The sequence below is a fragment of the Pygoscelis adeliae genome, unplaced genomic scaffold (assembly GCF_000699105.1).
Source record: "Pygoscelis adeliae isolate BGI_AS28 unplaced genomic scaffold, ASM69910v1 Scaffold32, whole genome shotgun sequence".
NCBI classification, from domain to species: domain Eukaryota; kingdom Metazoa; phylum Chordata; class Aves; order Sphenisciformes; family Spheniscidae; genus Pygoscelis; species Pygoscelis adeliae.
Genome location: NW_008824368.1, coordinates 2988126 through 3000915, shown reverse-complemented (window position 1 = coordinate 3000915; position 12790 = coordinate 2988126). Strand labels below are relative to the sequence as shown.

The 12790-nt window shown below is 41.4% G+C and overlaps 2 protein-coding genes across 2 annotated transcripts in view; one reads left to right on the top strand and one right to left on the bottom strand.

Moving 5' to 3' along the window:
* The window catches only part of PHF11 (PHD finger protein 11), a 22332-nt gene extending 19559 nt beyond the window's left edge, over window positions 1-2773 (top strand). The window contains exon 11 of the mRNA XM_009319952.1: window positions 1961-2773. Coding sequence (XP_009318227.1) covers window positions 1961-2100 — 140 coding nt within the window. The 3' untranslated portion in view covers window positions 2101-2773. The remainder of the gene's footprint in view (window positions 1-1960) is intronic.
* A 1337-nt stretch (window positions 2774-4110) lies between these two features.
* Window positions 4111-12790, bottom strand: part of RCBTB1 (regulator of chromosome condensation (RCC1) and BTB (POZ) domain containing protein 1) — a 26295-nt gene continuing 17615 nt past the window's right edge. Inside the window, exons 9-12 of the mRNA XM_009319951.1 lie at window positions 9676-9802; window positions 9027-9178; window positions 8201-8331; window positions 4111-5084 (exon numbers count right to left, since the gene is read on the bottom strand). Of these exons, the coding sequence (XP_009318226.1) occupies window positions 4944-5084; window positions 8201-8331; window positions 9027-9178; window positions 9676-9802 (551 nt within the window). The 3' untranslated portion in view covers window positions 4111-4943. The remainder of the gene's footprint in view (window positions 5085-8200; window positions 8332-9026; window positions 9179-9675; window positions 9803-12790) is intronic.

Genomic DNA, 12790 nt, shown 5'->3' with positions numbered 1-12790 from the left:
TCCAGGTCCACATTCCTCAGGCCATTCCCGGTTTTACAGAAATACATACTCCTTCCCTTTAGGTCATCTCCTGTATGAGGTGGAAGGTTCCCAATCTGTTAGCTATCTATCTATCTATCTGCCTTCCTGTGGAAGCGCTCCCATAGGCCAGTCATTCCCATCACTGACATCTTTCTCTGGGCTGTTTCTGTTTGTCACATCCTTTTGGAAGAAGAGAAGTGGAGCCGTTAGTGTTCCGCCTATAGGTCACCCATACGCTGGATACAGTGACACAATCGTTTTGTTTCCTCTTAGTTTTGTTTATTTCTGGTAGTTTATTAATTCGTATCCAAATATTCTCCAAGAGTGTTTTCTCCAGCTCCCACTTGTGCACGTCCAGCTTTTTTTCTTCAAGTATGTGCCTGCTGGTTCTTTTAACCACGTGGGCTTGATACCACGTGGAAACACCGTAAAGGCCGCCTGTGGCAAGCAACGAAGACGACGACTTCCGTTGCAGTCTTGTCAGCTGTTGAGCCGACGCTGTGAAAGGGTGGGCACGGACCATGGTGGGACACCGGTGGGACGTGACACCCGCCTGCAGGGGAAAGCAGAGAGGAGAGGGGGCACCTGGTTTTTTTTCAGTCAGAGCTAGGGTGAGGCGTCAGGTCCCTCTTCGATGTACTGCTACCCAGAATTTTCAAGAGGCGGTGGACACCACCGTCCTCCTGGCTGCCCGTTCCCAACACCCACGCTCATCCTCACTGGGTAATGTATTTAAAAATGCGTTACGGAAGCGTGCGCACGTACACAGTCCTCCACGTACACGCACAAACAGCAGCAGCGGTGGGCTTTCTGAACAGAGAGGAAGAAGCAGGGGGGAAGGCAGAAGGCCAAAGGCTTTTCTCTTTAAAAATCACAGTTAAGGGTGGATCAGGCTCTGTAATTCGGAACGAACAGGGGTAAACGGCTGGAGCTACTTTCCCCGCTCCACCCATTACAACTTTGGAGACCTCCTTCAATGTCTTCCCCCCTAAAAAAGTGAAAAATACATTTTTTGCTTCTCACTAAAATCGTAACTCTGGTATTCTTGCGCACTGTGAGAAAACGTGTTTGTTGTTCACTGACTAACTTCGCTGCTCAGAGGTCACCGACACCTCTGCCTGTTTTGTTACTGAACAGAGCAGGCACTTCATTTAAAACTTACAGGTAACAATACAAGGTTATGGTAATGCTTCTGAATTCCAGCGAGGCCTGTTACCGAGCGCTCACTGATTTCAGTAGACTTCAACATCAGAAAAATGGAAGCAGAAACGCAGGCAGGCAGGGCTTTGCGAGTAGGGTGAAGAAGGGGGCTAACGGGGCCGTCAGCATGCTGGCAATAACGGTTTTGCCAGAAGCAGGAACGTTAAATGCTCTCGAGTCACGTTTCTGAGACTCTAGGTGTTGAATGCAGTTGTCCAAACCGTCTCTTTCTAGGTTTAATTGAGGTGGTGGCTAAACGCCATCAGGCTTGTAAATTGGCTTTAAGTGTGTAATTCAGAGATGTTATCTTTAAAGATTCAAAATGCATCTTTATCGGAGGAGTCCCCATACAAAAGGATTCTGAAAATGGCGCTGGTAAAGCTCGTACGCAAAATAACACGGGGTTAGTAACTAAACTAGTAAGTCTTACATTTGCTGTGATGGTTGAAATTAAATCTGTAAGGTAGCTGGTTTTGAGACTACGGTATATGGATGACAGAGTATGTAACTCTGCTGCTTTGTGTTTTCTTCCGACACTTCGATACTTCAGCTATCATCTAACACACAGCCCATCTCTTCATGACGAGACCAAGCGTACAGGGCGGCAGGCTGAAGACTTCGCTTCAGGAAGGCAGAGGTTTCATTGTAGGCTATGTGTTAACGCATAGATAACGTGTATTTTAAATTAGTAATAGTTGCACATGAATAAAAGCTTTTATCCCTTTCTTCTTCATAATAGGAACAGAGGAAAAAATCCAGGAACTTCTGGAAAGCAGGAAAAGACTGGATAACAAGATTGAGCTGCTGCAGGACTTAAAAGAAGTCGTCCTTCCCGCCCAAGAGAACACCGCTAATACATCTAGTACGGTGTCTGACTAACCCCTCGGTCTGTCTGTAATGGTGTCAATATTTAGGGTTTTCTAATGATAGAAACCATAGAGCACGTCTGGTCAGTGTCTAATTTATCCCCCCTTCCCCTGCCGAGATTGGGACACGGCAAGAGCTGGGTGTTTTACTCATTTTTATACCTCACTGTTGCAATAATTTTAAGTTGTCCCTTTCTTTAAATTTTACCATGGATCAGTGAGTGTTATACACCAAACAGCTTTTTTTAAAGCTCAACAACACCCTCCAGTGAAGACTTTTGTCTCAAAGACACAGGAGCATCAGCTTTTTAAAGTCAGTTTAACTGTGGGAGCCCTCTTCTGACTGTGTGCGGTAGCTGCTTCACTCTCTGCAGCTAGGCAGTGGTGTTTTAAGGATCACGTGGCTGCTTTGGCTTTCCAAAGAAGATAAACTAGCAGAACTTGCACTCAAAGAAGCCTTCCGAGTTATAAACAGGAGGTTTTTTGGTTTTTTTTTTAATTAAACAATGCTTGATTGACTGCTCAATGTATAACTAGTTCTGCTGTAATGGCAGTGGTGAAACAGTGTTTGCAGGCAGACCAGAAATGGTTGGGCATCATACTCTAAACATATACAATGTAAAATGGATCAAACGATGGACCATATCTTCCTTTCTCCATTAAGAAAGGCTATGACTTCCCTCTGTTTTGTCTTAAAAAAATTGTTTGAATACAGAAGAGCAAGGGTAAGTTAACAAAATAAAACATTTTTAAGAAAGCGGTGTGTTCAGTCGTGCTCGCTAGCCCCACTCTTGCATGGGACGCGGCTGAGGAGGGGGTACATGTCAGGCCGTAGTTTAACCACACCTTGCCTCTCAGTAGCGAGCAGAGCGGGACCAGAGTCACCCATTGCCCTGACGATCATGTCAAACACCGCCTGTCATGACAGGCTGCAGCACCGTCCTGTTAGAAGAGCTGCACTCGCTCCATGACTAGTCAAAATTTGTAACTTGATCTTGTTCTGTATGAAGGTGGAGATCAGTAAGCAGAGTAACAACTTTCAAAACGGAAGCACGTGGGGTAGAACGATTAGCTGTGCCCAATAGAACGAAATACCAGTATTTTTACTTGCTTACACAGTTCAGGCCTGCTGGCTGCCCAGGACTAGAAACACAGCCCATTTACTGCCTGCGCCAAGGACTCAAGCTCTGCTCACAGCCGTTCTGCCTAGAAACCTGCCTCCTAAACCAAAAGTGCATTATCATGGAGCATGGATTGATCTGTTACTCAGGAACAAAGAAAGATGCAAATCCACTGTCACGGGAAAGACATAAAAGCTCATGCGAGCTCTTTTTCCTCACAGCAGCGATCTGAATCGCTGACAAGCTTCAGAGCAGCTTAGAGGACAAGTCCTGTACTCTTCTGTTCCACCCCCCTGCCAAGCTAGACCTTTAGTCTAGAGTTTGCAGTCCAAAACAAGTTGTTGATCAGAAACATTTATGACACATTTGGAAGCATTTCATCCGACTACCCTCGACTGAACTCCCCACGTAACGCTACAGGAGCTCCCTGCCTCTATCAACAATCCACACTTCCAGGCTTTGCAAAACTTGGCGAAGTCACAACCCCAAAACTAGACCCGTAGTTAACCTCAACTTCAAATCTGAAGTTCCAGGTTCTCCGCTCCGCCCTGTGTTTGGTGGGGATGTAACGCCTTAAAAGTGCACAGTAAAGTAGGTGTGTATGTCCGTACATACCTGCTGTAAGGTTACAGTCACATACGGACATACTAGTGAAAAAAATCGGATCCATAGATTGCAATCACTGGGGTCTGAATTAGTGCCTACAAATAAATTTGCTGTTTTCTGAAATGGAGGTGACAGGTATTTGTCAAGCACAGTGAAATCGGTAAGATTCAGTAATACCTGGTTTTGGGGTTTCCAGTTTTTTGTTGTTGTTTTTTTTTTAAATAAAGCAACTTATATGCTGTGTGTAACACAAAAAGCTTGCAATTTTCTTCAAAGTCGAAAGAAGTGAACAGGTACAAAAAAGTGAATTTTATTACATGTAGTTTAAATTTTTACAACACTTAAATGCAACCCCCCCCGCTTTCAGATCAGTGTATCCCTTCCCCTCCAAGGGAACCAGCATAATCTGAAGTCACCGCAGAGGGAATTTTTTCCATTAACCATTATAAATATTGCTTGAACAGATTACACAAAGTACACATTACAACTTATATTAAGGTATACCCAAATATAGAGATTTACTTCCAATTAGATGTGCTAGTTACCCCTTCCTTCCAAGTCACTTGCGTAGGCTTTCAGGATATATAATTTTTGCACACTTTTCTAAGCAGCGAATACACTTGGTTAATGACACACAGCAAATGGCAAATTAATTCACAATCATGCAAATGCAGTCAGAGAGATCCATGCCATTTGCTTCTCCATGATCCCAGGGAGTTAACGATTGAAGGGACGTGATTCAGTGGCTCAGGTCAGACAGACTATTCTCCAACCCCAAAAAGCAAATTGAAAACATTAACAAGTGGTGCTAGGACTGAGATTTGCCAGGCTAAAAAGGCAAGTCCTTGGGATACCCCGGCTGGTATCCTCTGCGCGCTGCAGTGTTTCTTCTCTCCGTCTGAAATCTTGAGCTGGTTCCGCCGTCCAGGTTTGCTAAACGCAAGTGAAGATTTTGCTTGACGTTTTTACAACAGTTCGCTCCTGAGCACAGGAAACATTTGTTTTCACTGTGGCCTTTCATGTCTTCTGGTACAAGAGACCAGGTAACACTCGCTTTTACCCGTACAGTTATGACATCCTGTTATAACCGCAAAAACCCCTACAAACACCCGTAACTTACAGCCTCATTTCAGTTCTTAAAGGCTCCACATTTACTGGCTTTAGCAATGAATTCCTTTAGCAGGGGACCGTCCATTTGCCAAAATGCCGTAGTTTGTGTCACTTCCGTCAAATGATTGACACAAAACTTAAAGCAGAATTCCTCTAAGTCCTGAACAGAAAAGAAAAAAAAAAAAAAAGAAAAAAATCTTATTATCTTTGCTTCCATCACAGAAAGTTACATTCAGGCACAAATGCCTGTATATGCTTTGTTTTTTGCAGAGAATTAGACAAACACATTAACCCCGTGGCTCTCCTTGCTTTTCCCCCCACAGTCACTATGTAAATGCAACAGAAAATAGTAATGCTACCCATGTAACATGGTTACAAGGGGAAAAGTAACTATAACTTGGTTCTCACTACATAGCTGCAGTCACAAAAATCAGCTATTCTGAGCAATATAGATTTTAAAGGTTTCCCCACTTGAAAAGTTTCATCTGCATTTACTGACAGCTATTAAAACCCAATACAAATAGGAGATCTTGGGGTAATGATATATAACCAAGACTGTGGATTAAGAAAATTCAGCTCTTCTGTTCCATAATATAAACTCAAATGTATACGTAAGGTTGCTTGACTTCCTGCTTAGTTAAGGGCTTAACCAAAGCCTTGTTGCGTGTCACCAGGCTCAGTGCAAGTGTCTACTAGCGGGTAGTTTCAAAGCACAGTTTAGGCAGAAGGCCTTTCTGAGCATTAGAAACAGACTCATGTTACGAACTATTTCACAGATGTCCCAAAAATGATTCAAAAGAAGTCCTGCGGCACAATACAGCATAGCAATTCTTGCAGAAAGTGGGCTCTGGACATTTGAGTCTACTTGGAAGTGCCTTCCATTTAAGGATTAGAAAAGCCTCACAACCAACCATCATTGCACCCGCATGATGTCAGAGAGAAAGGATGTCCAAAAAAACCCAAAAACCAAGAAACAGTCGTTGTCAATAGAAGGTTGACCACAGAACGCTTCCCACTCAGATTATTTGTTTCCAACTCCTCAGCTGAGGCGGAAATCTACTCTTTGTGGTGCAGATCGAAGCTGCTGTAAGGAGGCTGCTGCAGCCCTTAAAAATTGCAACTCTCCACCCTACGTTACAAGTTTGTAGAACTAGTACTTTACACGTAGAACACACCCTTCCTTAGCTGCTCAGCAGACTAGGCACTGCAGTAAGGCATAACAAATTTGCAGAGCTCTTTTAAGCCACATGAGATATGAAAGACTGATTAATAGTCATGTTTTCACTTAAGGTCAATATTGAAAGCTAGAGCAACTGTGTGCCAGTGAGAGTTCTTGACACAACAATAATATAAAAATATATCCTGGCCTAAAACCAGGCATTCTGAAGCTGCAGATCTTGACTTGTGTGGCATCTGTGCAACGAAAAAAGACAAGCTCATTAGAACTGAACACTGAGGGGTTTCTTTTTTTAAATAACAGAATGAACTAGCATTTTAAACAAAATTACACTGTACACATTACAATATTTTGTACTGCTTTATTAAAAAAAAAGTCATATTCCAAGTCAATGCAACATACAATAAACAGAAACACTGTAGTATTAGAAAGTAACTTTGGAAAATTTAAAGTTCTGTATAAAAAAAGGCTGAATTTCATTTGCAGATGGATGCACTCCCAGCAAACTGTAGTTCATATAGACTCAAGTCAATAAAGGCACACGGTACATCCAATTATTATTTTAAAAGCTACAATAAGAAGCCAGACCTGACCTCATTCTAGCCACTTCAATTCAGTCAATCACCAAAAGACAGACAGCATAGGAGAGTTTCATGTCACGGAGGTATTTTAAATTAGTGAAGCAGCTTCTTTTAACTATTGTCTTCCAGACGCACAGCCCCTTGAACGAGCTACGTCACCCAAGCCATTTCAAGCCTCCATCCAGCATTACTGCATGTAAAAATCCCTTTTTACTAAAAACCAACCCCTTAGTGTCACCCATTCTCTCCTTGATGTAGCACTTAAGCCTACGGTTCTAACTTCATTTAGCTAGTTAGGTACCGCCAAGGCATAGTAACTGGATTTCTTCTACCCTTTACAAGCAGAATCAATCACATACTGAAGACCCATCCTGCAAAACATCTTTTAAGGCTAAAATATGGAAGACTTCCTATTTTCCATGAACACCCACCAAAGAAATCATTTTTCACAGTAGAGCTGAAGCCACAATCAGACACTAAAACAGCCCTTTGGGTAAGGTATATCAAACAAGCAACACACTACAAGGCTCTGAAATAAGTTAGGGTATCTGCATGCCAATTGCTGGATATTAAGTACAAGAAAAAGCAATGAGTCGATTTACTGAGTACCAAAACTGCTTTATAAGCAGAAGTAGCAAGTTAAAAACTAGCCAGTCGCGAATTTGCAAACATGATGCACAGATGCTATGCTGAACACTAATAGCCGAAGCAAGCCCAGGAATACTTCCTGATTAGTTCACGAAGCAGCATGTTAATGATCTAGTCGTGAAATCAGACATTATGCAGTAGGGAAGTTTTGCTAGCCTTCCCCCCTTTTCACACACTTCTGTCTTCAAAATTTATTAGGCACATAAAGCAGTTCTTATCCTGCCATTTCATTAGCATGCTGTTAAGACTGAAAGTGTATTTGACTGTAGCTAAACGAAACAAAGAAAAAAAAGCCAACAAAAAACCGCCCCGCCAACCAAAAAAAAAAAAGCCCAATGCACTCAATCCCCAAATCTACCACCATATGACATCACACACACCACACAACCTTATAAATAAGTAACTTAAGGCTTACAAGACTGTTTTTCATAACGTTAGGGGGTTTGCTTTGTATTTAAACCCTTCCCTTGTTTCAGAGTTAGTGTTTTCATCCTCAGAAATTTTTTGTTACAGTTCCCACACACAGAAATAGTAATTCATGAAGCTCGGCACAGTGTCATAGCCTTTTACCATGAAATTAAGCAATGCAAACATTTAGAGATACTGAGTCTCAGCCTGGGACTTAAGTCATCTTTAGATATCTGTGTACCAGTTCACCTTCCCAGTACTGGTTTACGGGGGGGGGGGGAGATACATCTTTCATGGCAAATACAGTTTTTATAATTCCAACAGTCTCAAATTCTGAAAGTGGCAAATAGTATTATCTGATACTAAGAGAGAGTTTATATGAAAATATAACTGGCTACTTCTCTCTATAGTTTAAGTCAGAAAGCAGCTACCTATTTAAGAGATTGAAGTTTAGAAGTTTACCTCTGCATCATATCTGACAGCAGCAGAGAGCAATGAAAATGCGTTTTCCACAGTAATTCCTCTCTTGATAATGTGTTGACACAGTTTTTTCAGTCTATTTTCACAGTACGAAGTAGCCAAATCCAAAAGCCCTGCAATTAAAATGCCATCATATTAGTCACTTGTAATGATCTCTGCTCTTTCAACAACAGTTTACGCTCCTGGGGTACAGGTTGCATCTGTACTCTGTATCCAATGTTCCATATGTCTATAACGTGCTTTTTGCAAGTAGGTCACTATTCAGAAAAATGTATTTTACCACTACACAGGAAGAAAGGCCTTTTGTTACCTCATGCCGCAATCCTGTTAATCTCTGTAAATACGCAAGCTGTTCCACTGATTTGCATACCTAACTGCTTGCGAGAGTGGAACTGCCACAAAACAGGCACCACAACACGAGCAAAAAGCTACCATTATAAAAATCTGTGCTTGAATTACAGCTTGCTCTTTGCTCTGCTGTCTGAGTTTCCCCTATTAGATCTACTGAGATTCTTTCATATTATCCTAAACAATAATTGACTCAATTTAGCAAAATACGCAAGTATTTTAACTCAGAGAAATAGTTTCTCTCCCAACCTTAAAAAACTGCTCAGAGTTTATTTCTAAATATGTACCACTTTTTCTGTAGTAAGTTTGCTACAACAGTATTTTAAGGACAGCTTAATTAATCAGCAGTAAAACGCATTATAGGCTAGACTAGAAGCCTGTATTAATACATTTATTCTGCATGTCCTGTCTCAGGTTTTCTGGATGCTGCTTTCTAACATAATTGGACCATAAGCAATACCTATTGCATCTTCAGGCGGAAGGTCAACACTGTCTGTATACAAGTACTCAAGAAAGGCACGATACACAGGGTAAGAAAACTGGTCTACTTCTATCACTTCCTTCATATCCTCATTCCAGTATGACTGGAACATGGTTCTGAAGTGTTCACACCTAAGAGACAAAGACATCATCTGGAACACTATTATATGTACACACGAACGTTACATTACAGTCCCCCTGAAATATGTCTTTGGGGCACTCTGCAATATTCACAAATATTCTACCATACCCCATCACAGCCAGTGGTCCACATTTTGGTTCCTAATACTGTGGGCATTGTTATACTTGTGCATCAAGATAAAACTCTCATTTGATCTATGCTACAGAAAAGTCTGTGTATACATTGCAATCAGACCAACTTAACAGAACTTATTATCCTGGGAACAACAAACAGGCTTAGCGAAAATTGAATATGGACCATTTTAAGACAGAGTTTTGATTCAACTCCTTTTACAATCACTTCATTTAAAGTGATTGTGGATACATGGATGCTATACATTACAGGTTTAGGGGTCCCTCCCTACCCCTTACTTCCCCCCCCCAGCCCCTTAGATGAGATACTAAGAGGTTATTCTGTATAAACAAGAGCTATGAAACATGACCACTACCTGATTTTCAGAACAGCTTTGTGGACATGGATGTACTTTCCATCCACACGGAACTTTAGGTCTGAGGTTTCTGGGCTGTCAAACTCTTTCTTCAGAGACTCTGCTACTGTTAAAAAGTCTTCATGCTCTACAGAAACAATTTGAAAACAAACAAAAAACCCATGTTAAGCACCTTAAATGGAACACACGCATCACTAACTAAAGCTAGCAGCTCAACTAAGAGCATGTCAAGGAAAATAGGTCAGTATCAGGGCTCCGTTGGCTTAAGCAGTGAAATAGGAAGAATGAATTAATCCAATACCATTTCCTGTTGGCAAGGACCGCTCCACAACAGCTACAGGCAGCAGTGGTCAGCAGTTCCCGTTCCAGCTGATTGCACAAAGGTAGCATAGCACCAAGAAAAGTACCTGGAGAACTTCCTTTCTCATTCTCCGCCTGGGCACCATCTTTGAAATCACCAGCCTCCTGGCAGCTCAGTGCTAGTGCTGGGTCAGCTCAGCTCTGCAAACTAGTCTCTGCAGCTAACCTGCAAACTGCTAGTAATGGGAATCTACAGCATCACCCGCAACTCACTTGAGACACGGTGTACCGTACTTCAGCCGCACAGACACAGTGTGATCTGAGCCAAAATACTAAGAAAACATGTCACCAGTTGGCCACTGCTTTGTGCTGTCAGATTGGATATAGCCTGCAGGTTGTCTGTTAAGGTCTTCGCCAGGGCTCACTAACGTGAACTATCACTGACACCATTATACTCAGTTTATTACTCAGTTATGACAACGCAAAATCCAACAGCAGTGCTGCTGAAGAAGAGAGACTGTACAAAGAAGACAGTAACTACTACCAAGGACACAGGACTTCAGCAATTTTGGAAGTGGTTTAAAGCTGAGATATCACAGCTCTTTGACAGTTCTTCGCATTAAGGCCTACGGCACTGGTCCCACAGAGGTCCCATTCTGTGTCTCTAGAAATCACACAAGAGTTGCAGCACGAGTTGGCTAAGGATTGTGGTAAAGCAAGAAAGTTGCTAAAGTTTTTCTAAAGTTTTAGAAAACCTAATTTAACCCACTATTTGAAGCTTCTGCTGATGCATCTTAAAAGTGTGTTTCAAAACACATGGTTTCTAAGAAGCAAAGTATGGAAAAGAAAAATAAGTGCATTTCCACTATAACAGGATGTGGCCTGTCTCCTGTGTCCCACAGGACTGCGTACTGTTCATCCACATACCATCCACAACTTACTCTTCACCATTAGGGACTGCTAAATTAGTTGGTATTTTAAAAAGAATACTGCTATAACAAACTGCTGTAACAGACAAGTTGTGTTTGGGCCACAAAAGACCATACACTCCTCCGATTTACACGGATCATCCACAGAACCTGCATCTCATCAGGGCTAACTAAACCATGCTCCAATCTCCCTCCATTTGCTCATGTGATTTTTTTCCTAGGTCATCAGCTTAGCTTAAGCTATGCAGTAGATCAACTTTCACTCCAAATACCTTAAGTTCATTCCTCAAAAAAAGGCTGCAGATTTGTACTCCACCACAGCCAATCCTGAGTGACTGATTCATTTTTTTGGCAGAGACATCATAACTGGAAGTAGAACAATAACCTTTATGCAGAGTTAGCTCTCACTAAGAATAAAACAAACAAAAACAAAAAAGAAAAAAGGGGGGTTTTAACCTATATGAATAAAAAAGGTGGGGAAGGAAAAAATGCATATGAAAAATGGAGATTAAAAATGCTCTCAGAATTAATGTTTTTGATTTAAATATTCAGTAAGTAGGATTATCAGAATAAGAGGGGAAGAACCCCCAAAGGCTAAGAGGAATTAAAATGCAGATATAAAATTCAAATACCTTGTTATACTCAGTTTCGGAATACTTCATAAAAATCAAGAACTTGAAAGGTACTGAAACTGGGGAGATGTCATTTAAACAGCCTTCACTATTAGCAAAAGGCAACACAGCTGGACAACCATCAGACCTCTACAGAGGGCAAGACTATCACATACCACAGAGGATTAGAGAATGGAGAAAGTGAGAAGTGGGATAAAACAAGACTTGGATTTACCCAGAAGCAGATCACTCCAAGCTAATCTTCTCCCTCTTTAGTAAGACTATTCAGTTTACCTCTATAGACGAGATGCTGTTATCTGGATCTCTAAAAATGTGATAACATGCTAAATGAGCAGCTAAGGTGGAGAAGGTGGGTTAGGACAAGCCACATGCAAAGATAAAGTCTGAATCTGGAGAAAGGTTACTTAGGATGTGATCCCTCTACAAAACCAATTTTGTACAGGGACTAACAAAATTAGAATCTGTTGTCAACATGAAAACAGATTAGATCTCCTAAATGATCTCGAGAACTGAAGCGGCAGATCTAAGATGAAAACATCTTCATGTTTTGAACATGGAAACACCTTCATGTTTTCAAGGAAGTGCAAGCTGAGCACTTTATAGCATATTTGGGGTCAAATAAGAATTAGCAGTATGCGAATCAAAGATAATCAAGAAGAAAGGCTTGGGCTTATTTGTTGGTACAGAGACTGCATCCCAAAGTATAATCCAAGATAGTATAAGAAGAGAGTTCCAACAGAGAAAACAATTATATTAGGGTCTCGTTATACAGGGACTATTAGTTACAAGTCTGCCCGTCTCTGGGGAAAGTCAAACTAAATCGAGTTGAAAGAAATCATCTCAAAATGAAAACTTGGAATTCTGTTACTTTACCTTCCTAACATGAAACTTAGCAGAGAGATTTGCTCCTTCATATTCATATTGGAAGGGTAAATACTAAGGAGGGAAAGCTAGAGACAACACTTACAATTCAAAGTTGTTACCAAAGTAACAAGTGCCAGGAGCAGTCTTCCAAGTAGGAATATTGTCCTGGTTTCGGCAGGGATAGAGTTAGTTTCCTTCCTAGTAGCTGGTACAGTGCTGTGTTTTGGATTTAGGATGGGAACAAAGTTGGTAACACACTGATGTTTTAGTTGTTGCTAGGTAATGCTTACACTAGCCAAGGACTTTTCAGCTTCCCATGCTCTACCGACTGAGAAGGCTGGAGGTGCACAAGAAGCTGGGAGGGGGCACAGCCAAACTGGCCAAAGAAAC